We start from the raw sequence: 27,381 nt of genomic DNA, 5'->3' as shown, positions 1-27,381 counted from the left end.
TAAGGACAGGTTAAGTGAAAATTTGGCAAATTGAACTTGATGGCAAGTAGAATTTAAAGCAAGAAACATGTAATGAAGCCATGCAATAAGGAGTACCACATTGTACAGTGCCAAAGATCTAGGTTCAATCTTGATCTCAGGAGCTGTCTGTGTGGAATTTGCCAGTTCTGCCTGTGACCATGTAGGTTTCCTTCCTCATCCCAAAGATGTGTGAATTAGCCACTCTAAATTGCCCCTAGACTGTAGATGAAGATAGAATCTGCATAGCGTTGATAGGAATGTGAGGAGAAATAAAATGGAATTCATCAAGGTTTAGGGTAAATGGTTGGTTGATAGTCACAATGAACTTGGCAGGCCAAAGGATTGGCTTCCATGCTTGTGACCCTATGCTAAGCCCACTTCAGGGAAACCCACATAGGGGCAGACAGAACATGTGCTGTGGTGAGCAATTATGCAAACAATGTCCTCATAGCTTGTCAGCACAGTGGCATGGCTAGTAGTGGTCTGTTTATAGCTCCAGTGACCCAGATTTGAACAGCACGGATAGCACCAGAGATCAGGATTAAATGGTTTAATCAAGTCTGAAGGAGATCTGAACCGACTGCCATTGTGCTGTCCAGTTATGTGGACTAAGCTGGAAATATTAGTATTTATTGTCCTCTCAATTTATCACTGAACTAGTTGTCAATCACGATGAAAGCCAGACAAAATAAGGAAAGCAGATTTTCTTTCCAGAGAGAATATGAGTGAACTTGTTTTATATGACAGACAACAGTTTCACTATTCACTATAACAATGATGTGGACTTGGTTTAAATTCCAGAGCTGCCTTGTGGGATTGGGGCTTGAATTTCTGGAAAATACTACTGAATTTTAACTGCTTGTCTAATAATTTAAATTCTAGGCTTCTGGTTTTAGGTTTCAGCATTTGAGCAATTTTTATTTCCAATCTTGCTTAGCTTATTGGACTGCTATTTTACAAACAATGGTAAAAAATTGTTGGCCTGAAAATTGGATCATACCTTGCCCATTTTATAGTAGTAGTTGACCCTAATTCTGCCAGGAAATCTCCTTTCCTGGCAGAACTTCTTTGTGTGCGGGAAGTTAATATCCTCAGCACCTGACAGCTAGATCAGTGGTCCATTAAAGATCATTTAAGGCTGCCACTGGGAAAGCAGACTTTTTTATTCCATTGTTGAGTCCTTCTCCCTGTTTCATATTCAGTTCTGTCAACAATTGTTACTGTCTTCTTGCCTTTGCATTTCCGCTCCTTCATCTTTCCCTTCAGACACTGGGCACTTTAGTGAGCATGGTGTGTTCCAGAACAGGTAAACTAATAGTTTCCCATCATCCTGCTATGGTCCTTTACAGCATGTACCTTATGCACCTTCTAATTTCTGGCCACTATTCTTCTTTAAATTATACAAAAATATATTTATTTCTTACAGTTATCTTGACCGCATTGAGAATGCTGTATCCAATGGAGATATTCTATTGCTTGAAAATATTAGTGAGACTGTGGAGGCTGTGCTCGACCCTCTCTTAGGAAGAAACACTGTCAAAAAGGGAAAGTAAGATTATCTACCATTTACTCTTTTTATGTCATTATTGGTTGCTTTCAACAATTATGGTGCATTGCAAGTAATTGGCCAGAACAACCAAGTAGGGAATATTTCCTTTTGATTTATTAATATGAAAAATATAGACATGTTTACAGCAGATACAATGTCCTCCATAATGTTTGGGACAAAGATACTTTAATTCCTTGTGAAACACAAACACCTGTAAAGCCAAATGTCCCAAACATTATGGTGCCCTGAAAGGAGAGGACTATGTATAAAAAATGCTGGAATTTCTACCTGGTCAAACCAAAATGTATACAATTAACTTCAAATAAAATCTGGAATGTGTTCTTTAATTACATGTAAATTGTTTAATTACAATTTTAAAACTGTGGACCACAGGGGCAAATAAAGAAAAGAAGAGTCTTTGTCCCAAACATTATGGAGAGCACTGTATAACTGCAAGCATATATAATTCTCCAAGGAAAGCCCCTCAGACGCCCAGGGCCACATATATCAATTTATGAGTGTCTTCATCTATGAGTATCTGTCTTAGAGCCTCCATGTTGATGCATTCACAAAGAAGGATCACTGTAGCTATACTTTGTGAGGTGTCTGAGGAGATTTGGTATATCACTGAAAATTCTCATAAACATCTACCAGTATACCGTGGAGAGCATTCTTGCTGGTTGCATCACTGGTATGGAGGCGCCAACTCTCAGGACAAGAATAAACTCCGAAGGGTTGTTAGCTCGGCCTGTGACATCACAGGTACCAACCTTCACTCCATCGAGAACATCTGCACGAGGCGGTGTCTTAAAAAAGCAGCCTCTCTCCTCAAAGACCCCCACCCCCCAGATCATGCCCTCTTCACTCTGCTACCATTGGGGGGAAAAGGTACAGGAGCCAAAAGCCGAGTACTCAGCGGCACAAGGACAGCTTCTTCCCCACTGCTATCAGGTTCCTGAATAATCAATGAACCAAGGACTCTGCCTTACTTTTCGTGCATTGTTTTTTTTATATAGTAATGTTGTAAGATGGTTTATAATCTGAATGTTTGCACTGTGACGCTGCCACAAAACACCGAACTTCATGACAATAAATCCTGCTTCTACTAGGATATAAGAATTAACAATAAGGTTAGGCAGTGTGGCCTGCTCCTCCCATTTCATCAGTTTCATCAGTTATCTTGGCCTCAGTCCACTTTTCTGCCTGTCCCATACCGTTGACTCCCCTAAATACAATATATACAACCTTGAATATATCCAGTGATTCTGGTTCACTAACTCTCTGGGGCATGATCGTTAAACCAGGAAGTCTGCAGACACTGAGGTCAAGTGCAATACACTAATTGTGGGAGAAACTCAGCAGGTCGTGCAGCCTACAAAGCAAGCAAATGGTAACTAATGTTTCAGATGAGCCTATCATCAAAGTTCAATCTCTTATCTCCTTTCTCGGATCAAGTACAGATAAATTAACTACAGAGTTGTGTACATATTTATATTTTACAAATATGTGGTAAATTTATGCACAGTCTAATCTGTGACAAAAAAGACTTCAATAATGGTTATTTTACAATGCCCACAGGTATATCTACATTGGGGATAAAGAGGTTGAATATCATCCCAAATTCAGAATGATACTCCACACCAAGTATTTTAATCCTCATTTCAAACCAGAAATGCAAGCTCAGTGCACTCTGATTAATTTCCTTGTAACTAGAGATGGCCTAGAAGATCAGTTACTAGCTTCGGTGGTTGCCAAAGAACGCCCTGACTTAGAACAACTAAAGGTAATTTAAAATAGACAGAGAGAAAGACAAATCTGTGGTATGATGTTTAGAAAAAACATTAGAAATTTTATTAAACCACTATTTCCGGTGACATTGGTCATTCACAATAATTGCATTTTATGTTGGATAAATTGTTAAATATAGTAATAAACAAATTTTCAAAATTGAATGACAATTACTTCAAATGAACTTCCTGTCTCAAAAGGGAACAATTGTAAATGTGGAGTTTTCTTTAAGTTTTGAATCATTCTCAAAATTAAAGATTTACGAGATTAATTTTTGTATTATTTTACATTTATTGTCTATTAATTCAATCTTTGTTTCCTCCTATTTATTTATATTTCTCTCTCTGATATGATATACAGTGCTTCCAAATGGATGAATCATGTTTCATCTCACCTCCCATCCATTCTTACTCATCACAGAACAGAGAGACAGCTTCTTAATAGGCCGTGCCACAAGATTTCCTCTGTACTTGTTTGCTTGTATTTTTGAAAGGTCAAAATAGAATGTTAAATGGTAGAAAAATGTTAAGAATTTTCACATAATTACTTGAATAGCAATCTCTGAAATATTAGCCTTATTTAGTCGTAGTGTTCATTCTAATAAGGTGGTTGTTCCATGCCCACTGCAGACTTATTCGTATGTTTGCAATAGTCCCAGTAGTTCAGTGATGAACCTCCTTATTAAGAGAGTGATCTGCTATTTAAAGTGATATTGGAGAGTAAATGTTTAACTATGTCTCCATCGTTCCTCTCTGAATATAAAAAGCTTCAAGGCAGTTTTTGAATAAGAATGTTCCATGAATCTTGGCTGATATTTCAGCCTCAATGAGTATCAGTGAAACATAGACAACTTGTTCATATATCTCTTGCTTTTGTGTACTGGATGTGTTCAGATTGGCTAGTACATCCCTGCAATGATTATGTTCAAAAGAAGTTAATTGCAAAGCTCTTAAGGACTAGGTGATACTTTTTAAATCACATTATTAATAAAGCTGTTACCAAAATTATTTTCATCCCTTCATAAAACACTACTTTTGAAAAGCCGCCTAATGTGATCCAAAGTTCAATTGATTTCATCAGGCATCTGAAGATCTTTCCCATGATAAATAAAGGGAAAGGGAGCATTAAATGTCATACTATTTAAAAGCTTCAAAATAAAACTACCATCTTAAAATCTTGAGCAAATCTATCCATAAGCCCTCAGGTCATTCCAGTAGAATGAGTATTACGAATCCTATTCATTTAGGATAGATCAAGGATGTTCGTAATCTTTAATGGTGCTGGATGAGGTAAAATTCCTACAGGGCCACATCTCTAAGAAAATTATTCCCAGAAAAAGTGCTTACTCTTATTGACGTCTTGTGAAGGACGTTTTCATTCATAGAATAGTATAAGTTGCCTGAGTCGAACCAGGGCCTTTAACTCAGTAAAAAAATAACACGCAATTATTTACTATCAGTTAATGAAGTACATTTTTGGAAAAAGTTATCCAAAAATCTTGAATGTAATACTGCATTTTAAAGAAAAATTTGTATTCCTAACAGTCAAAATTCCCTTCCAGAAGTGTAGATTTATAAAAGCACCCACATGCAGAAGGTATGGTTGAGATATAACATTTATCTCTACTCTTTCAGGCAAACCTTACAACACAACAGAATGAGTTCAAGATTATTCTTAAACAGTTAGAGGACTCTCTTCTTGCTCGACTTTCAGAAGCCTCAGGAAATTTTCTTGGTGATACCGCTCTGGTGGAGAACTTGGAGACAACCAAACTCACTGCTACTGAAATAGAACGGAAGGTCAGCTGCCTAATCATAGATTTGATTTGGATTTATAATTTTTTATATTCTGTAAATAGTTCCTGCAATGATATTTGAAATCATATATTGATATAATTTTCCTACAATCAGCAATAGAAAAGAATATCTTTCTGTTGGAATTGTTCATTAGGACATAGTTGCCCACATAACCAAGCTGTGGCTGAATATGTGCATTTTCAAATCTATTTTTCATTAATTTTCTAAATAACTTCATTCACTCTATTTGACTTTTTGTTTTACTGTGAACTCTATTATGCTTTGCCATGAAAAGAATGGTAACAAGTGCACCTACCTGTTGCTGTTAGTTGCATTTTCATGTATTAGTTCTCATTTTTGGTCTTTTTGCAGGTGGCTGAAGCTAAAGTCACAGAACTTAAAATAAATGTTGCAAGAGAAAACTACAGACCTGCTGCAGAGAGAGCATCCTTACTCTATTTCATTATTGATGACCTCAACAAGATCAATCCTATTTACCAATTCTCTCTCAAGGTAAATGTTTGTCCAGCCCAATACATATTGAAGAAGAAACTGGTTAAGGTCAGCAGTTGAGTGGGAAATTCTTTGTGCCCAATCACATAAGTAAGATGCAAAAACATAGCGCTGTGATAGTCCACCCTGTTAAGATAGAAAAATACACGGTAGAACCATAGAGCATAAAATACAGGTTTTTTAAATTATGCTAACGTGAGTGAGGAATATTAAGTTCAGGTAGACAATGTCACCTTAGCCGATATTGACACCCACTCAAAGATCTCAGAGAAATGACACAGTATTTATGCCATATTTTGGCAGCATATCTCTTTGAATTTGTTTGAGGTACATTATTACAGTTTCTAGTGAACTCTTGTCATTGACGTTCTCTCTTAAGAAATGTAAATCACTGATGTTAAATAGTTATCCACATTAGTTAAATCTGCTTAAGTTTCATGTCTTAAAAACAGTTGAGGTAATGCTTAGAGGTTTTGCCTTCAATACATATTGAACATCCATTTGTGTACCTTTTGGGTTAAGATTTAATTATCAAATGCTAATTAAGAGAGTTAATCAAATCTTCTAGACACCCAAAGCAAAGGAGGTCTTTCCTTAACGCACATAATTCAAAGAAACTTCGATGGTGCCTGACAGAAAGTTTAGAGTACTCTTCCCTCTATAGTAGAACAGTTTCTGATAGATTGTTAGCTTCTGTCAACCTGTTTAACAACGCACAATTTAAAATGTCTTTGAGTGGTTAGTTAAAATGCTAATATAGTTGTCTGGGGAAAAAAAAACCTGTGGGTTCTGCTTTCAATAAACTTGACTGAAGCCCTTTTCACACTGATTGACTGTTCAGTGAACCAGTTAAGGAAGCCATTATTGCCTTTCATATTGGACCATTGTTAACCAGTGCTCAGTGTCCCACACTCTTCACAAGGCATCCCCAAGGATAGGGGATTCTATCCTGCACTGTTGACGTCTGAGTGACATATTTAAACAAAAATAATCATGCCTAATTATAACACATTATGTACAGCACAGTATGACCCCTTCAGCCCCTGTTGTTGTGCTGACCTATATAAACCTTTATAATTTATAAAGACTGTGGGAAAGAAAAGCTGCACAATTTATAAAGATGGTGGGAAAGAGCGATGGCAGACCTGTCCTCCCAGAATTACATGCAGCAGGGAAAGAGCTGTATGCAAGAAGTACTCATGGAAGGATTTCTCTGCCTCATGGAATTTTGGGATGGCAGATCTGCGATATCTCTCTCTCTCGCTCCAACTTTCCCACGATCCTTTAGACATTTTAAAAGGTTTATGTAGGTCAGCAAAGCTTATACCTTTTAATTTTTTTGTTTCCTTCGCATTCTTGCACTCACGCAAAAATGTAATCAATGTGTCACTACTGTTACAGATTATGTTTTGGGGAGATAAATTGGGGAAAGTTTTTTAGTGTAGGTCACATACAAACACTTCAAAACAGATCTCATTTAAAATACTGGAGCTCTGCTCAAGCCAGACAGGATGGCTCCTGGGGGCCTTTGCAAAAACTTTGGGGAGTGCCCAATCAACTTCACTAATGGATTGTTGCTTTGATAGGCAACAGATGAAAGAGATCGGAGGAGTAGTTCGGAGCCACAGGCTGTCTGAGAGTGCAACTTGCTGTTCTAAGAGGGTCATGTGGTATTTGCAAGCAGAGAGAGTAGAACAGTTTTTTTCCTCTGAAAGAAAGAGAGAGATCAGTTCTGCAGTTCTACAGTCAGCAGCGCCAAGCTGGAAAGCTTGTGGAAAATCCCCATTTGGAAAACGAGTTGTGAGTGCTTAGTTCAGCCTAGTCAAAGCCCATGTGGTTCATGCAAGAGGAGAGGACTGGCTGCCTAATGTTTCACTTGAAATAAGTGAAACAAAAAGGAACTCTAATAACCTGAAAGAAAGAGCTTATCATCTGGAAAACCCTGATGGGCAAGTTTGTTTGACAAGACACTGACATGGCTGATTAAAAGGAATCAGTTTGTGTCCAGGAAAAACAAATCTCTCTCTGAAAACTGACAAGAAACTTCCTGAGCAGTAACCATTTACCTTTCAAGCACCAAAATCTGGTGAATGTTAAATTCTGTGCACAGTATAAGAATTGCCTGCAACCAGTGAACTTGGAGAAATGAGAAGTGAATCAAAGAACTTTGCTGAACTTACATACACGTGCGCTTAGAATTAGAAGGGGTCTAAATTAGGTTAGTTAAGTTAATAGTAATAAGTTAAAGTGTGATCCTATTTTCATGTTAAAAATAATTAAAAGCAACTATTGTTTAAATAACCATTTGTCTTGGTGAATATTTATTGCTGCTGGGTTTTGGGGTCCTAAGTCTCTTTCACACTGGGTTAATCGGCATGCAGGCATTATTAGATGCCTGCATGCCTATTTCACACTGGACCCTTAACCAGTATTTTGGCTGTCAATTACTGGGACAAGGGGCTTGTGATTCTTTGAAACCCTGGATTAAATGCAAGAAGATTCTATATTAATAAACTTAATAAAGACATGCTTTTCCTTAATAATTGTCATTTCTGGGTGACTTGAAAACTGCATCACCTTTAGTTACTTGGAATTTTCATTGGAAATTCCATTTAATGTGTTGAAAAGTGTAAAAGAAATGGAAAAGGATGACCCCATTTGAAAGTTGTCTTCATTTCTACAAGTTTAAAACATGAAACTGTGCTACCCCCATTAATTACTACTGCTCTCTCTCTCACTTCAGGAAAGAAGGAAAACACTGACAATCTGCATCGTGCAAAATGTTTGAGTATAACGGCTATCATTTCCAGCATTTGATATGTGCCTGGCTTGCAGAATTGTTAAGTGTGTGAGGATGGGGTACTACATTTGATTGTTAGAAATGAGACCTGCCTGATTGAGTTTGTCGGTGGTCGATTGGTGGGGTGTAATTATATTAATACTTGATTATGGCATTTAAAGATACTTTCATGAAATTTGACCACTTAAATTAGTTTATTGAATTTTTTTCCTGGATTACATACAGATTTTTGGGGCTTCATCAACCTCTCCTGTTACCTCCAGCCATTAACTTCTTACATTCTGTCTGAAGAGGCTCCATCCCTTTGAATGGGCAGAATGTTATTCCTTTCCATGCCTCTCTTGTGGTGCCCAGACTAACTCAATAATTTTCTCTTTCATGGTCAGCACCAATTCAGCCAGATAATATCTCTCTTTATTTAATGCTGGATACCTTCAACTTCTTGTGGATGGATGGAGCTAATGAACAATTTGGAAACCACATTGGTTGCTCATGGAAATAATCAAATAATCCAGTGTTGACATCCTGCTTTCAGTCCAGTCATTGGATGGAGGTTAATTGTGTAACAGCATCCCTGAATGCATTTTTGAGGAGTATTAATTATAACAGCCTGCAGCTGACGTGGACATTACCTCTCCATTAATCTTCGTCCGCGAAGCCAAGCCAAAGAAGAATTATAACTCCCAGTCTATTTGAGTTGACAGTAGATTTTATTTCAATATTAAAACTATCTAATAGATTTTTATTTTTTTAGGCTTTTCATATTGTATTTGAAAATGCCATTCACCGCTCAGTGCCAGCAGATGATGTTAAAGACCGTGTTGTTAACCTCACAGAAGAAATCACCTATTCAGTTTTTATTTATACCACCAGAGGTCTATTTGAAAAGGATAAACTCATCTTTACCGCGCAAGTTGCTTTTCAGGTAAACTAGTATAGATTTACTTCTGGCTAAACGTTGACTTTTTTGTAAAATTCCCATTCTCCACATCTGACTTCTAGATCATTCCTATATTTGTTCTTTAGCATTGCTGACTATGTTCTTAGCTTCCACTGTCTTCACCGTTGAAATACCCAGCAATGCCTCTTCAATGATTATAAGGGTATCTCTTAAGACCTCATTCTTTAATCAAGCATTTGTCTGTCTGTTCTAAAATCTTCTTATAAAATTAATGTGGCATACTGTGACCAAAATACCTGCAAGTTCTGGAAATCCAAAATGAAAACAGAAAAGATCAGAAGCATTCAGTAAATCAAGCAGCATCGGTGGACAGCGGAACCGAGTGGATGCTTTAGATCCAAGACTTTTCATTATAACTGGAATATGACAATGAGTATATTGTCACACATACTCATGGTACAATATAAATATGTGCCAAAATTCATGCTGCAGCCGAACCGGTCTTTGCAAAGAACTATGATGGCAAGCTGATTGAATTAAATTAAAAGAGACATTAAGCACTTAAGATGGATAAATATTAAATATTCACAGTAATTCTGGTATAAAAAGAGTCCCTTAAAACAGTGCAGTCCCTCTGTGCTGTTGGAGCTGTTTATGATTAGTGTACCAAGGGAGGTTCAAGAATCTAATACCTGTTAGATTTTAAAAATCTGTTCTTGAACCTCGAGGTGCTAGTTTTGAGGCTTATCTGCCTTCTGTTCAAAGATAACTGTGAGAAGATGTCGCTTACAATGTTGGCTGCCTTCTTGAGGCAGCGCATGACATAGACGTCTGCAGTGGATATAATAGACCTGGCTATATTTGCTACCTTCTGAAGCCTTCTCTGTTCCTGGCACTTGAATTACCAAACCAGGCAGTGATGCAACTTTCCACAGTGCACCTATAGAAGTGTGATCTGACGACATGGTGATTCTTTTCTGACTCTTTAGAAAGTAGACACATTGGTAGGGATGGAGAGAATAGCAGGTATACGTGATAAAATGCAAACCAAAATTATCAAAATAACAATTCCTTTAAAATTCAGCAGTTAAACAGAAATCTCTCGCCTCATCTCTGGAAAGAGGAAAAATAAACTGTACAGTGGTGCACTTACTGGAGCTTTTGCCTCATTGGTTCAATGGCCTGGATTTAGTTTATTTTTATAACTCATTTAAAACAACTCACATTGACCAAAGTGCTGTACAGATCCTAAATTAAGCAGCTATTTAAAGTGCAGTATTAAATGGGTACCTGAGGTTCAGAATTGTACACTCAATATGGTAACAATCAACAATCTCCTCAAACTGCCTGCGAGTAAAAATACAACTTCAACCTGGATTTAAAAGAGTTAAAGGAAGGGGCTGATTTGACGGAGGGAGGAATGTTTGGGGGATGCCATAATGGAACGATCAGCTGCCTTAAACTGACTGATCTGAGGGGTCTTGAAATGGAGTAGGACGTTAAGAGGTCAGTGATGTAGGAGAGGGCTAGTCCATGAATGGATTTGTAAACAAACTGGAGAACTTTAAAATCTATTCTGAGCCAGCCCCACTCTTAAGTAAATGTAAAAGATTTTAACATTTTAAAAATAAATTTAAATATGCAGCATGTTAACAGGCCATTTCGGCCCATGAGCCTGTGCCACCCAATTAACCTATATCCCCTAGTACATTTTGAACAATGGAGGAAACTGGGGCCCCCAGGGAAAACATACCAACTCCTTACATAGTAATATGGTCCCTCTTCTTGGCTCCTGGCAGGAGCCTCGCTGCAGCATTCTGCACAAGCTGCAGACAGGATAATGAGGCCTGACTACTTCTCATATATAGAGAGTTAGCGTAATCGAACGGGAGAAAATGAGGACATGGATTATTTTCTCAAGATCTTTCAGTGTCAGGAACGACTTGATTTTGGCAGAGTTGGAAAAAACCAGCTTTTACTATTGTCAAAATTGAAGGTGGAATCGAATATCACACCAAGGGATTTGATGTGTGGTTTAATGAGGGTGGAGAAGTTACCAAGAGTATTGGAGATACTTTTGGTGGAGTTGGAGGGGCCAAATAAAATGATCTTGGATTTGCCTTTGTTAGCTGTAGCAAGTTTTGAGCCATCCAGCTCTTTATGTCCTCCAGACAGTCATTGCTTGATTGTTGGGCTTCAGGAGGCGGATAGAACTGAGTATCATCAATGTAGCAGCAGAAGGAGATGCTGTGTTTTTGGATGATATGGCCAAGGGGGAGCATGTATAAGAAGAAGAGAATGGGGCCCAGAACTGATCCTTGTGGGACCCCATTGGAAAAGGGTAACAGAGGAGGATGAAAATTTCCCCATGTTGACTGAGAAAGTCCTAACACTAAGATTTAAACCAGTTCAGGGCTGTGTCATCGACACCTACCCTCTGCTGAAGGTCATCTATTAAAATAGCGTGATCCACAGTATCAAATGCTGCGTTAAGGTCCAGGAGAATTAGAATGGCAGAGCTCCCTGAGTCAGTGGTGAGGAGAAGGTAACTGAATACTCTTAGTGAGACCAACTCTGTGCCTTATAACCTGACTGGAATCTTTCAGATATATATATTTTTTTGGTGTAGGTAGGGTTGATCCTGACTTCCAGGGCTGTCTGTGTGGGGTTTACACGTTATCTCTGTGAATCAGGATCAGAATTTATTGGCATGAACAAGTCATGAAATTCAGTGTTTTGCAGCAGCGTCAAATAGCCTATCCTGGCTATTAAAATTTCCTCACACATCCCAAAAGATAACAGGTAGATGAGTTGGCCAGTAGTGATTGTCCTTTATGTGGGGGTAAATGGAGTGATTGATATGAAGTGTGGGGTAGATAAAATGGAATGAATGTAATGGATGCTTGATAGTTACCATTAATTCAATGGGGCAAATGGCTTGCTTCTTTACTGGATGACATTTTGACTCTATTAATTCTGAGGGTTGCAATATGCCTAGACAGAAAATGGAGTACTGTTCCTCAAGTTGACATGGAGCAATGTAGTGGGTCAAGGGCAATGATGGAGAATTCTAACGACAGGTGGATGAAAGTTCAGTCACTCCTGCTAAATGAAGAGGTGTTTTGCAAATCTGTCACCCAATCTGCAGTGTTCAATTTTGCAGGAGACTACATCAGGAGAAATTACAAGGAATTGAAAGTCATTCAAGTTATGCATGCGATTGAGATTATTGGATCCCTGGATGGTGAGAAAAGTCGAGGAAGTAATTCAACTCCCCTAGTTGCACGGGTCAAGTGTTAAAGGATTGATGGCATAGCCCTTATCTACAACTTAAAACATGCTTGTTCACTTTCCCATTCTGTTGAAATGCCCTTAGCCACAAACATGCTGACCTGCTGAGTGCTTCCAGCATTTTCTGTTTTTATATTGCAATTTTTATTCTTCTCGTGAACTGCTTTGAGATATTTTACTCTATTAATGGTGATATATAAATATGTGCTTCAACAGTAGAGAACTGCAAAGATTCACTACCTTCTTAACATACTATTTGCTGAGAGGCTTAAGGGATAAATGCCACGACTTCAAATGTACTGGGGTTATAGGTCAATTAAGTGGCACGGGCTTGTGGGCCGGAAGGGCCTGTTACCATGCTGTTTGTCTAAATGTAATTTTTTTATCCCAGCCACTAACAAACTGTAGGAAAGATTTTGATAAAGGGTCTGAGTTGACTGATAATACAAGGAGAGTGGCTTCATGAGGAGAACCAAATAATCTGCAAAATGAGCAAAAAATGGCAGCTGAATTATAATGTATAGAAATGTTTGGTTATCTGCTTTGGTCAGAAGAAAAGAAAGGAATCCTATTTATCTAAATGACTGAAAGCATTAAATGATGCCATGATCCAATATCTAGGAGCTCTTATGATACCCTTCAAGAATATTCACATCCAAAATGTTTGCCAAGGGGTTCTATTTTTGTCATTTTACTATTTCTAATATTTAAAGATGGGGGAATAATCACAGAAAAGTGAAGGATGTTTCTTTTTGTTAAACTAACACCATAAACATATGTTGCATGAAAGAACGGTATCATAGAACCCTACAGCATAGAAAACAGGCCATTTGGCTCTTCTAGTCTGTGTTAACCATTATTTTGCTAGTCCCATTGACCTGCTCATTTCATAATCCTCCAGACCCCCCGCATCCATATATCTATCCAATTCACTGTATATTTTGGCGTTTTAGTCGAGTTGTGTCTTAGCCTTCTGAACTAACCTCCCATGTGAGATCTTGTCAAAGACAACATCCACCACTTTTCCTTCATCTACCTTCTTGGTAACCTCCTCAAATAACTCTACAAGATTCATTAAACATGACCTACTACACACAAAGCCATGTTGACTGCCCTTAATCAGCCCATGGTTGTCCAAATACCTATATATCCGATCTCTCAGAACTCTTTCCAATAATACATCTACTACTGATGTTAGGCTCACTGGCCTGGTTTATTTTTCGAGCCTTTTTTGAACAAAGAGACAATGAGCTACCATCCGATTCTCTGGCACCTCACCCACTGCTAAGGGCATATATCTGCTAGGGCTCCCTCATAGTCCAAGGGAATATCACATAGGGCCTGGGGGAATTTACTTACCTTTATTTGCTGAAAGGCAGCAAGCAGCTCCTTCTCCTCTTTAATCTCCATGTATTCCATGACCCTTCTGTTTCTTTCCCTTCCTTCTTTCTGCATTATGCCAGTTTCCTGAGTAAATACTGATGCAAAAAAACTGTTGACAATCTCCCCCATTATGTGAGGCTCCACACATCGTTGACCAATCTGATCCTCTAGGGGATCAATTTTGTCCCTTACTATCCTTTTACTCTTAATATACTTGTAGAAACCCTTTGGATTTCCCTTCACATTATCTGCCAAAGCAACCTTGTCTTCCTTTTGCTTTCCTGATTTCCTTCTTGAGTATTTTCTTAACTCATCAAGAACCTCATTAGCTTTTTGTTGCTTACACTTGCTATACACCTCCCTCTTCTTCTTAACCAGATCACCAGTATCCCTTGAAAACCAGAGTTCCCTGTGCCTGTTAACTTTGTCTTTCATCTTAACAGGAACATGCAAAATGTTCTCAATGTCCAGTATAACTTTTTGCACTCTCAAAATGTCGCCTTTGAAGGCCATCCACTTACTTAATAAACCCTTGCTTGAAAATCCCAATCCACTCTTCCTAGATCCTTTCTCATTTCCACAAAATTTGCTTTCCTCCAATTTAGAATCCCAACATGAACACCAGACTTTTCTTTTTCAATAATTAACTTGAAGCTAATGACATTATGGTCACTGGACCTAAAATATTTGCCTACACATACATCCGTCACCTGACCTGTTTTGTTCCCTAATAGGAGATCAAGTACTGCATCCTCCCTCATTGGTACCTCTCTCTCTGTCTCTCTGTCTCTAAATATTAGAAAACTTTCCTGAACACATTTCACAAACTCTATGCCATCCAGCCCTTTCACAGTATGGGACAATATTTGGAAAGATAAAATCACCTACTATCACAACTTTCTGCTTCTTACATTGATCTGGTATCTCTCTACAGATTTTCTCCTTCAATTCTCTCTGACTGTTGGGTGGCCTATAATATCAGTGTGGTCACACCTTTCTCAATCCTCAATTCCACCCATTTGGCCTCTGCAGACAAACCCTCCTGGCTGTCGTGACTTTGCACCGCTGAGATATTTTTCCTGACTAGCAATGCCATTCCTCCCCCTTACATCATTCCTCCACTATCACAACTGAATCAATGGAACCCCAAAAGTCAATGGTCCAACTTATGCCAAGAAAGTATGACCACGGTCCTCAATGCAAAATACAGGCTGGTCCAGTATAACTTTTTGTACCAGTTGTATATAACGTCGCAGAAAATAAACCGATCAAAACCAGAACTCTTGGACCAATGCTTCAGATGTAGTATTGCGACCGGATGTTCGTGCATACAATCTGGTCATGCACCAAGATGAGGCCTTTTTGGGTAGATCTAGGCCAAGCATCTTATTAAATGTGAATTAAAATATTTTTTAAATGGGTAAAAATAGATTTTAATAATAAATGATAGTTAAATTATCTGTTGAGAAAAATATCAGAAGTTTTACAAAAATGTGCTAAGTTTTAGGGGCCAAAATAAGTTACAAATGTTAAAGTATTCTGTCAGTTTCAATATAAAGGCCATTCTTAATATTGTACTTGTACAGGTTTTTTTAATGAAAATGGAAATAAACCCACTTCACCTGGACTTTTTGCTGCGGTTCCCATTTAAAGTTGGAGTTACAAGTCCTGTTGATTTTCTTTCACATCAAGGATGGGGTGGAATCTTGGTATGTGTGTGAACGCAAAAAGCAGTGACTCGTATAATATGTGTATAAACAACAATGCAAGTATATTGTATATAATGCTTCTTTGGTTTACTAAACATCTGCTGCGTTTGGTAGTAACACCATTCAGATGCACTGACATTACTTGCTTGGGCAACTTCAAAAGCACTTTTCAAACCCAATTCCTTCATTACCAAGGGCAGTGAGTACATGAGAATACTGCCATCTGCAGGTTTCCCTTCAGTTGCCTCCAGTCCTATGAAATGTATCACATTCCCTTTGTCATCACTGGGTCTAAATCCTTGGAGCTCCTTACCCATCAACCTTTTAGAGTAATTCGAGTTGTCTGACTACCACTTTCTCAAGGGCAGTTAGAGATGGGTAATAAGTGCCGGCCTTGCCAGTGATATTAACATCCTAAACGAAAATTAACAAGGTGACCTGCAAAAAAACCCCTGGCAATTTGGTAAGAAACCCAATTGAAAAATTGATGGTACTCTTTACACCCCAAATGCACATTTCCCAATTCATCTACATCCAGAGATCAAAGTTGCTATATCAATGCTGCACTGACCACTGGTAATTAAGTCAGACCACATTACAGCAGCATAAAATGAAAGAAGGAAAAACTGCAGGGGGAGGGAGTGGGGGTAGGGAGGGCAAAACATGCCACAGACAATCTTCAGTGTGTCTGACCTGATGTGCTTTGATAGCTATGTCACGGAAAATTGCAGGTACATCAAAAGGCCAGTAATCGCAGCATCTTCATTGAGGTAGATCATATAGAGATGCTACATTCGTGGGCAGTGATGCTGTGGAACACAAAAAAATAGGTTTGATAAAGATTGTGGACAAAACATTGATGTCCCATTTTAATTTACAACTGTTTGACAGTTTCTTGAATGCAAATGCAGTTCATAGGTTACACCTGTAACAGCCAGCTTCTGTAGGTAAGCATAGAAATAGCCATTATACACCAGATAATGTCATTTGGTGCACATTTTACATGTTAAAAATCTCAGACATACTTTGGGTAATTGTTCCCAAATATTTCTGAGTCAATATTGCATTGGCTTCTAATGGATCTGTAAATATTACCACAACTTGACGTGAACAAAACAAACTGTTATGAACAAATTGTGCATGAAATATTAGGTCCAAGTATGGCCCTACCTTGATTCAAAGGGGGAGCGGTAAGAATTTTATTTCACCAATGTATTGCCTGTTCCAGTCAGAGGGACCCAAAACTGGCCTTCATTGGTCATGGGAAAGATGGGAGTCGGACTTGGGCATTGCAATTGATGAGAGTTGCTGGTTCGACTTATGCCAAGAAAGTATGACCACGGTCCTCAATGCAAAGTACAGGCTGGTCCAGTATAACTTTTTGCACCAGTTGTATATAACGCCGCAGAAAGTAAACAGATCAAAACCAGAACTCTTGGACCAATGCTTCAGATGTGGCATTGCGACCATGACGTTCGTGCACACAACCTGGTCGTGTACCAAGGTGAGGCCTTTTTGGGTAGATCTAGGCCAAGTCCTGGAGAAAATTATAGGCAAACAATTCCCACAGGACCCAGGGTTCTTCCTGCTGGGAAATATAATGGACATTTCAATGAAGCCATCCAAATTTCAAATCCAATTTGTGTTAATCGTATTGGCAGTGTCCAGGAAGTGCATGGTGATGACTTGGAAGTCCGACTCTAGTCTTGGTATCGAATGATAAAACAAGGAAATGTAGAGCTGTGTTCCCCTGGAGAAAATAGCTTATAACCTGAGAAACAAATATTGCACCTTCCGAAAGATCCGGCAGCCATACATGCACGACATAGGCGCCATGGCAGTGATTGGTTTCCGCGTTCCTTGCTGCGGCTTCCTCTCCCTCACACTGATCCCGATCAAGGCAAGTCGGGAATGAATATTGGCCCAGAGGCCGCCCACTGAGCTGTGACAGTCCCTAACCTTTGTAATTTATTTTCCTGGTGTTAAAGTTTGTTGTTGTTGGTTGAAATTTGAGTGAGTCGTCTTGTTTTATGTGTGGGGGGATTGGGGGGGGGGGTGGTTGGTAGAGACACAGGGTTGTGTATATGTAATCATAAAGAAAATGAAGATATGTATATTTGAATGTGAACTGCCATTGTTGGCATGACACTGTATATGGCTGTAAAAGCTTGTGTGAAAATAGAAATATTTTTTTTAAAAAAAGAAAGTCAGGAACTGAACAAAGATGGGAGGGAGTCACTTTAATGCATACTGCTTTTGGCATGAAGTGAATTTGCATGTGCCATGCATTTCTTCATATGTATAATTCTACAAATTTTATTTTGAAGGTCTTAGCAGAAATGGAACAGTTTAAAAATCTGGACAGTGATATCGAAGGTTCAGCCAACCGCTGGAAAAAAATTGTAGAGTCAGAAGCTCCAGAAAAGGAGAAGTTACCTCAAGAATGGAAAAATAAAGGGGCAATGGAGAAACTGTGCATGATGCGGTGTATGAGGCCCGACAGAATGACATACGCTGTGAGGTACTGTGAAGTAGTCTGAATGTGAGAAATTGAATAGCACAGAAAATAAATATTCATGCTTAGGCAGGAAGACCCATGGATGGCTTTGGAAATATTGTCTAAGAGAGGATAATTATATTCTCAATTATTAAACACATCCAAATAGCAAAGGCTTTTGAGAGCAGTTATGGGGTAGAATCACAATTAAGGGCCATGCCTCACTTGCATGCTGAATCCTAATCTGGTGAGCAAAACAATGGGGAATTTAATGCATGACTGCTTCTATACAGCTAAAATTAATAGAATCTTAAGATTCTATTAAGTAGCTGCACAGAACAAATCTTCATAAAAGCCTCTTGGTGAGGAATCTAGAGTGACATGGATGGGCTGGGTAGAAGAAATACTACGTTTCCTTGTGGTGTCTGGAGAAATGCTGAGCACCCTGCCCATTAGCAATTATTTTAAAAACTTGTTTTTCTCTTCTGACCTTCACTCCTGTTGCCAGCAGATTAGGCCAAGAGTTTACAAGACAACCTCCTTGAAATATAAATTCTCAAAGTTTAACAGGCTGGATTCAGGAAGGATGTTTCTCCTGGGTGAGGATTCCCGAACTGGGCTTACCATCTCAGGGTAAAGGCCATTTAGTACCAAAATAAGGAAAGTTTTCTGTATGTAGACGGTGGTGAATCTTTGGAACTCTCTACTCTGGACACTTGAGCAGTTTCAGTTATTGAGTTCATTCATCTCAAAAATCGTTGACATACTTCTGCTACTATGTTATCCTAGGATAGACCTTCGCATTTTAAAGAGGCACTACACAGAAGGCATGTGCAATTTTGGTCCAAAAGCCAAGTATGCCATATACCTCTCTTATGTCCCACCAGGGACAATAGAGATTGTGGCAACAGTGGTGGGTAACACTGGAGATATGGAGGAAGGGGGATAGTGAAGCGACTCCTGTTTTTCTTTTATTATACATCAGTAATATAATCTTTACCTGCCTAGTTCTTCCAGAATTTCTGTGTTTTTACTCAATCACAGCATCTGCAAAATTACTCCACATGTGAAATACAACTTAGACACCTGCAGTTTGCACTTTATAAGTAATTATAAATAAAGTGAAAAGTTGAAGCAAAGTAGATGCTAAATGCAATTCCAATATTTGCTTCTTTCCAATATATTGTATCTACATTTAAGGTACCTCTACTCTTAGTTACCTATCATCCAAGCAATCCTCTTGCCTAATAATTTACCTTCAGTTCCTTTGGCTTTACTTAACAGTCTATAGAAGCTCATTTAATGTTTTCTGGTGGCCCACTTAAAAAAAGGATCCATAGTTATTCCACTTGATATCGTGAAGAAAGAAGGTTCATTGTTGAAGTTATTGATATTTAAACACTTTCCTGTGTTATGGAATAATTTAATAAATTTATGATAAAATATATCTTAAAAGGTTTAGTTATTAGGTCACATTTCACAAAAAAAATCTCATTTGCTCTGCAAGAGTAGACCATGCCTGCAGTTGGCTTTGCAGAGACAATGAGGAGTGCTTGTGAGAGTTTCGCACGTAGGTGTTAATGGACCAAAATGTTTGAACAGTGTCCAGGTTCAAGAATGGAGAAATATTTTGCTTTTAGATTGATGCCAGAGTTTTAAATTTCTGTTGTTTGTTGTCCTAGGAGGGGCCATGTGGTTTTGCAGAGAGAAAACTTCCATGGGGGGGGGGGAGAAGAGAGAGAGCGACTGAGAGTATTCTGCAGCAGTTTGTGGGGAAGGCAGACCTGGTGTATGACCCCATTTCAAGATGGCTTTTGAGTTCTGAGTTCAGCCCATTTTAAATCTCAATAGTCAATTCCAGAGGTGGTGGCTGGTTATTGTGTTTCTCCTAAAATAGGAGAAAAGGAAGAACTCTTTGTGTAGCCTGGAAGAAGAGATTATCTTTTGAAAAATCCCAAGAGGGGGAAGTTTCTTCGATCAGACACTTCATTTGCTGATTGAAGGAGATCAATTTGTGTATTCAGCGAACAATGACTATCTCTCTGAAACCAACAAAGACCTTCCTGAGTGGAAACAACTTAAGTTCGAGCACCAGAGCCTGGTGAATATAATAAATGTTTAATTCTGTGAACAATATGGAAGATTGCCTGATTCCAGTGAACTTGGAGAAGTGAAAAGTGACTTCCCCGAATACATACACATTATATATGCCTGTCCCGCATCGGACTTGTCAGCCACAAACGAGCCTGCAGCTGACGTGGACATGACCCCACCATAAATCTTCGTCCGCGAAGCCAAGCCAAAGATATATACATGCGCTTAGAAATAGAAGTGGGTTAAGTTAATAGTAATAAATTAAGTGTTGATCTTATTACATATTAAGAAAATAAAATCAGTTTTGTTTAAGTAGCCGTTGTCTTGGTAAATTTCTGTTGCTGCAGGGTTTTGAGTCCTTTGGGCTTTGTTAGGTCTGCTTTGTTCATGAATGAGTGAGTCAAACACCAGACTGAGTCGAAATCAAGGTTCTTTGTTCTTTATTGCCGGATTGTAACACTTGCAACTAACAGTGTTAGTTGGAGAAGGCGCATTCTGCCGTTATCAGCAAGTGGTGTTTTTTTTATACCTCAGGATACGTACTTAGTAAATGATCATACCATGACATTGTCCAATGAATAAACTGTTGCTACCCTTCTCTGTTAGTCTGCTGCACATCATTCTTGTTAGTGCCAAGCTTATCTTGAGTGGACAAGGTAACATCTGCATTCTGTTACTCCTTAGTACTGGGTGACTCCTTCTCCGTTCCCATCTCATGATGTTTTTACCTTACAGCTTGAAACACCTGTTTTCTTTAATGTTACAATAAATCAGCATGAGATCATTGAAGAAGCAATGCATTATTCAACACCATTAAGCTGTTCCATAATCAAGGATGTTTGGGACCTCCATTAACTTCTCTTTGGCTCTTTTCCTTTGATAATTTTACCATTCAAATTTACATTTATTTAATCTTAAAAATTTCAATTGCTGCACTTTCATGAGCCAATTATCTTTTAAATATTTTTCACATTTCTTTTAGTGGCTACGTGGAGGAAAAGTTTGGAGCTAAATATGTGGAGGGACGGAGTATGGATTTCGCCAAATCATATGAAGAAAGTAGTCCTTCCACTCCGATATTCTTTATTCTCTCTCCAGGAGTTGATCCATTAAAGGATGTAGAGGCACAAGGTGGGTGGTTAAATAGATCCACTAATTCATGTGTTTGTAGAAAGATGCAAAACTTAATTTGGATGTGTATTTATCACTTACACATTCAATTAATATACTGAGTCGATTTCAATTCTTAGGCCTCATTAAATTCTGCAAGCCAATATCGATCCATTTTCTTTGGAACGCCATTTGAAATTTAACTGTTGAGCATGTTGAACATTTTTCTGGATCTGAAGGAAGAATATTCATTGCCATCATTTTCCCAGCAGCAGATATCAAACTGATTTGCTGTTTTTTTTTCTATCCATCATTTCCTAAATAATGCTTGTTATATTTGTTTCCAATCTCTGCTGGGACCTTTCTAACCAACTAAATTTTGGAAACTCATCATCAATGCACCTGCCTTTTCTCCAATAGTTCAAGGACCAGGGACTTTTTTCAGTCTTAGTCTTTCTGATTTCTCCAGAACTAATTATTGTAGTATTTTACTGTCTTTACATGCTTGTTTCCAGTCCATTTCTGCAGTGAAGATGTTTATATTTCTGCATTATAATTTATCCTGATTCTGTTGAAGCCAGATTTATATTTGTTCCTGGTTTCCTTCATGTATAATTGTGTAAGTTCTTGTGACCTTTTTTGGTATAGTGCCAATTTAAGATAATTCTTTGTCATTAAAGTTTTTAACTCCATTGTGTTAAACTCAGCCATTGTGAAGCTATGTGTGCCAAAACAACTGCTGTATTATAATTTATTTTGTTACTTTTCACTTCACACAGGCAAGAAATTAGGCTTTACTATTGACAATGGCAAATTTCACAATGTATCATTGGGGCAAGGTCAAGAGATAGTGGCAGAACAAGCTTTGGATGTAGCCGCTGTAAATGGACACTGGGTTATTCTACAGGTATTGACATCTTTTAAATGTTATATCCAGGGGTAAAATAATTATCACTCGCAACCACAAACTAGTGGATAAATTTTCTCTCATGTTGAACCAGAAGCAGCTGGAATGCAGACTCCTGTTCACGGAGTTCTGATGTCAACTGATCTACTGCCTATCCCAGCCACATCCCCCACCATATCTTGGATTTTCCATGGGCCAGCTGTGTTTCTTGACCTTTTGATGTTTTTTTTGAAGCCACAACTCATGAGCTACCTTGCAATATTGTGTTCCTTATTCTCTATTTTATGAGAATTATTTCAGTGATTGCGATTACAATTACGTTACAATCCCAAGTAGTATTGAATGAAGGTAGAATAATCTATATCGAAAATGTAGTTCTTGAATAATTAATTATTATATCTTTCTACAATATTATATAATTTCTTGTGTATTTGTAAAATTCTTTTGTAGAACATTCATCTAGTTGCTAAATGGCTGAGTGCACTGGATAAGAAAGTTGAACAATACAGTACAGGAAGTCATGCTGATTACCGTGTTTTTATGACTGCTGAGCCAGCTGGAAGTCCTGAAGCACATAATATTCCTCAGGGATTACTGGAAAACTCCATTAAAATCACCAATGAACCCCCAACTGGCATGTATGCCAACCTGCATAAAGCGCTGGATTTGTTCAATCAGGTATAAAAAATGAAATGTCTTTGAGTCTGTGCCTCAATTATTGAGCTGTATTTTTCAATGCAAGTTTCCTTCATCCTTTACCTATCATATTAGGTTTGTCAGTATTATAAAATTTAATATTAGAATTAAATAAAATATACCAGTAAATAAAATTGGTACAGTACAAACATTACAATATATTTGAAACAAATGCTTGAACATAGAACTTAGTTTATTTTTTCTTTAAAAATGTTAATAATGTTTATATCTTATCCCATAAATACAACCATTACCTTTACATGTTATTCACTAAGCATGTTTGCTTCTGTCAAAGCTGAAAAATAATTTGCCTATTTTTAAGCATCCTGAAGGAGATTATGGTGAACTGCCCTCTTGAGTCACGACAGTCTTAGGGAGCATGAAGAAAGATTTTGTCAATGGTATTTGGTAAAATTATTTGTATGGTCCCTTCTATTACAAATTATACATTCAATGTAGAAAATTGATTAATACTAATAGAACAACAAATTCCCATTGCCTTACCAATTCCTTTTTTAAAGTTTTCAATCAAAATGAAGTTACAAAACAAATAAAATCAAGAAACATCACAGATATATACATTAAAATACCAAAACCGAACTTTTTTTGTTAATATACTAAAAAAGGGAAGAATCAACACATTATCACAATTATCAAATTCTGCACTAATGTTTATAAATACAAAATTACACACCCTGCCGATCCTTCAAAGAAAAGTAGGAAACAGAAGATGCCCCCCCCCCAAGGAAAAGGAATCAAGAAAAAGGAGGTAATTTTCCCATATGATGTGATAAAATCATCTATTTTCCCAAAGCATTAATTGCTAAGGAAGAAACATTACTTTATTCATCCAGAGCTTACTTCCTCCCTGAAGGGATAAATGTATTGACGTAGACATCACTAGGGAGGTTGGAGAGGGGAAATCATCAAAAGTTAACCCCAGCATATTTTTAAATATTTTTGTAACATTTTAAATATACAATATATTAAACTTTTACTCACAGACAAAAGTCCCTTCGTCCCTCCTCCCTTTTCCATACATAGAGATCCATTCGCCGTCATATATTTTAAGTATATAGAGTACATTAGGGAAACTGTTTTTGTATGTATAATAGTTACTTTTATAACCTCTTTTGCTCCTTTTTATTACTGTACCTGGGCCCCTATGTGTGTCCAGGTATGGCCGCCAGACCTTTACAGAAGTATTAGTTTTATTCTTTAAGTTATATGAGATTTTTTTCCTTAGGTATACAGCTGTTCATTTCCGCAGTAGAGGGAACCTGACTTCCAAGTGATCATGATACATTTTTTTGGCTCCCACCAGTGCTATTTTTGTAAATGAGATTTGATATTTGGTCAATTTGTCACTTATTTCCATTAAATTACCCGATAGATATAGCTCCATGTCACCCGTGAAGGCTATATCCTAGTTAATTTTTGTGTGATTTCTTGCCAAAATGGCCTCACTTTTACACATGGCCACATGGCATGTTAAAAACGTTCCCATCTCAGTCCCACATCTGAAATACAATTGAAATTTTGGCTTTTGATCTGTGAAACTTTTGTGGGGAAAGATAAAATTGGTGTAAAAAATTATACTGAACCAATCTGACCAGCTTCTTTCTGAAATCACCACATCCAAGTCCAACTCCCACCTTTCCCTTGATCTCTGCAACCCTGATTTTGCCCTTTTGCTCTGGAGAGCAGAGTATATTTTTGTTATAGATTTGGATATATTCCCATCCAAACCATTCATTCAATTTCAGATGGGGTCAACATTGCTCCCCATCTTTCTTATGAATGATCTAAGCTGGAGAAAACACAAGAAGGACCCATTGGCCACTCTGTATTTGTGTTTTAATTGTTCAAAGGATGTAAGAGTTCCTTCCTTGTAACAGCCCTTAATATATGTTATACCTTTGTCATACTACACATTTAATATTCTATTGCCCATGTTCATAGGCAATAACACATTTTACATAATAATGCTTTTATTGATATCCCTATTTTTTTCCCCTATCCATTCATTAATTTCTTGCCACGTTCTAATCATATATATTAGAATGGGGTTAAATCTGTCTTTTTCTTTAGTGATTTGAAACTCCATTTATAGATAAAATCCTTTACTTCCCCCTCCTCCATTGAGTACATTCCCATTTGAACCCAAGACAGTGGGGAGGTTGTCTTCAGTGAAGAACGTTGCAAGAAATCTAGCCTGTGCAGCTAGGTAATATTTATTGAAATCTGGAAGGCTAAGTTCTCCCATGTCAGTTTTTCCAATGCAATTCTTGGTACCTTATTGTTGCAATAGGAACTGCCTAATATGGTTGTTTAGTAGCTTTAAAAAGATTTTAGGTAACGCTATAGGTGATTTAAAAAGGTATTGTAATCTTGGCATCACTTTCATTTTGATGCAGTTACCCTTCCCACTAAAGTAATCAGTAAGTCTCTCCATTTCTGTAGGTTTCTTTTATCTTCCCAAGTAGAGGAACATAATTTTGATTTTGCAAGTTATTGTCAGTCGCTATTCCAAGATATTTTTATTCCATCTGTCTTCCACTTAAATTTACTTCCTTTTTGGTATTTTTCATATTCAAAATTTGTTTATGGCATGATCTCACTTTTAACCATATTTATTTTGTAGCCTGATATTCTTCCATATTATTCTGTTATTTCTAATGTTTTCAAACATTAGCCAGTTCTGATAGGTACAATAACACATCATCGGCAAAGAGTCTGATTTTGTGTTCTTCTTCCCCAACTTTCAAGCCCTTTATATCCGGATCCCTTCATATTATCTCTGTCAGCAGTTCAATCCCTAAAAAAAAAGCACTGGGAACAGGGGGAATCCCTTGTCTGTTTGATCTATTCAAGGGGAACACTGCTGACATCTGGTTATTTGTTATTATTTTAGCTTGTGGTTTATGGTATGAAGTTTTATCCAATTTATAAATACCCTCGATATACCAAATGTTTCCAGAGTTTTTAAAAGGGCCATTCCAAACATTCAAATGCATCTGTCAAGGCTATTTGAGGAATGCTTTCCTTTAACAAATTCTGCTTGGTCCGTATGTATCAGTTTTTCCAAGTATTGTCATAACCTATTAGCCAATGCTTTTGCTAATCAGCATTTAACAGGGATATTGTCTGTATGATGAAGTTTTTTTGTGGGCCCCAATTCTAATTGTGGTTGAGAATTACTCCAAGAGGATCTGTGTTTCTACAGCTTGGTTGAGGATGTCCATTAAAAGGGGCATGAATAATTCTTTGAATTGTCTATAAAATTCAGATGGAAATCCATCCAGTATATCTTAAATATGGGTTCCACAATTTCTGAGTTTGTAAATAAGCTTATCCAGGGGAACACAACTATGCATTTCTGACTTCCAGCAGGTCAGACTTAGTTGGGAATCAGATTTCCAAGTAATGACTATGCATTTCTTGGCCACCACTAAAGCAAGTTTAAAAAATTTCAATTGATATTTTGACAGCCTCATTTTAGGTCTTGTATCTGATAATTTTCCCAATAAAAACAATTCTGGCAGAGATTCCCCAAATCTTCCCAGAAGGTCAAATGCAAAAAGGTCCTTATATCTTGACCGCATCAAAAACATAAACTGGATAATTCAGATTTAAATGTATTTAATTTTTACAGAGTAAGGTACAGCTGATGCAAAAAACGATATTGCACCAGCCTATACTTTTCATTAATTGTATTGCTCTTGTCGCGACATAGGTGAGACCATCAAAATGGATCAATTTCTATACTCAAATCGGATTCACGTACATTTTTGAGATATGCCTTACCAATTTTTAGTGGGTAACCTGTTTAAAATTACATCTTTTTGATGAAACACAAAATATGAAAAGGCTATATCAAGTAAATTAATTTAACTATACAACTGGTAGTTTTGATTCATTTTGCTAGAATATCTCAACAAAATATAATCTTGCTGATCAATGCCTGATATTAATTGTTTATTAATTATTTACTCTATGTTAATGTAGGACACCTTAGAGATGTGCTCTAAGGAAGCTGAATTTAAATGCATCCTTTTTGCCCTCTGTTATTTTCATGCTGTGGTTGCTGAGAGACGTAAATTTGGAGCACAAGGATGGAATAGATCCTATCCTTTTAACAATGGAGATCTTACAATTTCTGTTTATGTACTGTTCAACTACTTAGAAGCTAATCCAAAGGTAGAGTTGACATAGAATAGTTTGCATGTTAATGGTTTGTTGTGAGTTTCATTTTTTGTTTAACAAAATTTATTTAATCCTGTGCCATGGAATAGATTTATGGTCATTAAGTGGAAATGGTGGAAT

At 37.6% G+C, this 27,381-nt stretch overlaps 1 protein-coding gene across 11 annotated transcripts in view; it reads left to right on the top strand.

Moving 5' to 3' along the window:
* Positions 1 to 27,381, top strand: part of LOC138759488 (dynein axonemal heavy chain 17-like) — a 192,057-nt gene that overhangs the window by 154,636 nt on the left and 10,040 nt on the right. For all 11 annotated transcript variants that reach the window (XM_069929995.1, XM_069929994.1, XM_069929996.1 and 8 more), the window contains 11 exons: positions 1,448 to 1,570; positions 3,149 to 3,353; positions 4,993 to 5,157; positions 5,527 to 5,667; positions 9,222 to 9,392; positions 15,629 to 15,751; positions 18,079 to 18,272; positions 21,325 to 21,473; positions 22,232 to 22,359; positions 22,810 to 23,037; positions 27,064 to 27,255. In XM_069929995.1, the coding sequence (XP_069786096.1) occupies positions 1,448 to 1,570; positions 3,149 to 3,353; positions 4,993 to 5,157; positions 5,527 to 5,667; positions 9,222 to 9,392; positions 15,629 to 15,751; positions 18,079 to 18,272; positions 21,325 to 21,473; positions 22,232 to 22,359; positions 22,810 to 23,037; positions 27,064 to 27,255 (1,819 nt within the window). The remainder of the gene's footprint in view (positions 1 to 1,447; positions 1,571 to 3,148; positions 3,354 to 4,992; positions 5,158 to 5,526; positions 5,668 to 9,221; positions 9,393 to 15,628; positions 15,752 to 18,078; positions 18,273 to 21,324; positions 21,474 to 22,231; positions 22,360 to 22,809; positions 23,038 to 27,063; positions 27,256 to 27,381) is intronic.

The sequence above is a fragment of the Narcine bancroftii genome, chromosome 3, assembly GCF_036971445.1.
Source record: "Narcine bancroftii isolate sNarBan1 chromosome 3, sNarBan1.hap1, whole genome shotgun sequence".
NCBI classification, from domain to species: Eukaryota; Metazoa; Chordata; class Chondrichthyes; order Torpediniformes; family Narcinidae; genus Narcine; species Narcine bancroftii.
This window is presented reverse-complemented; position numbering and strand designations above follow the sequence as displayed.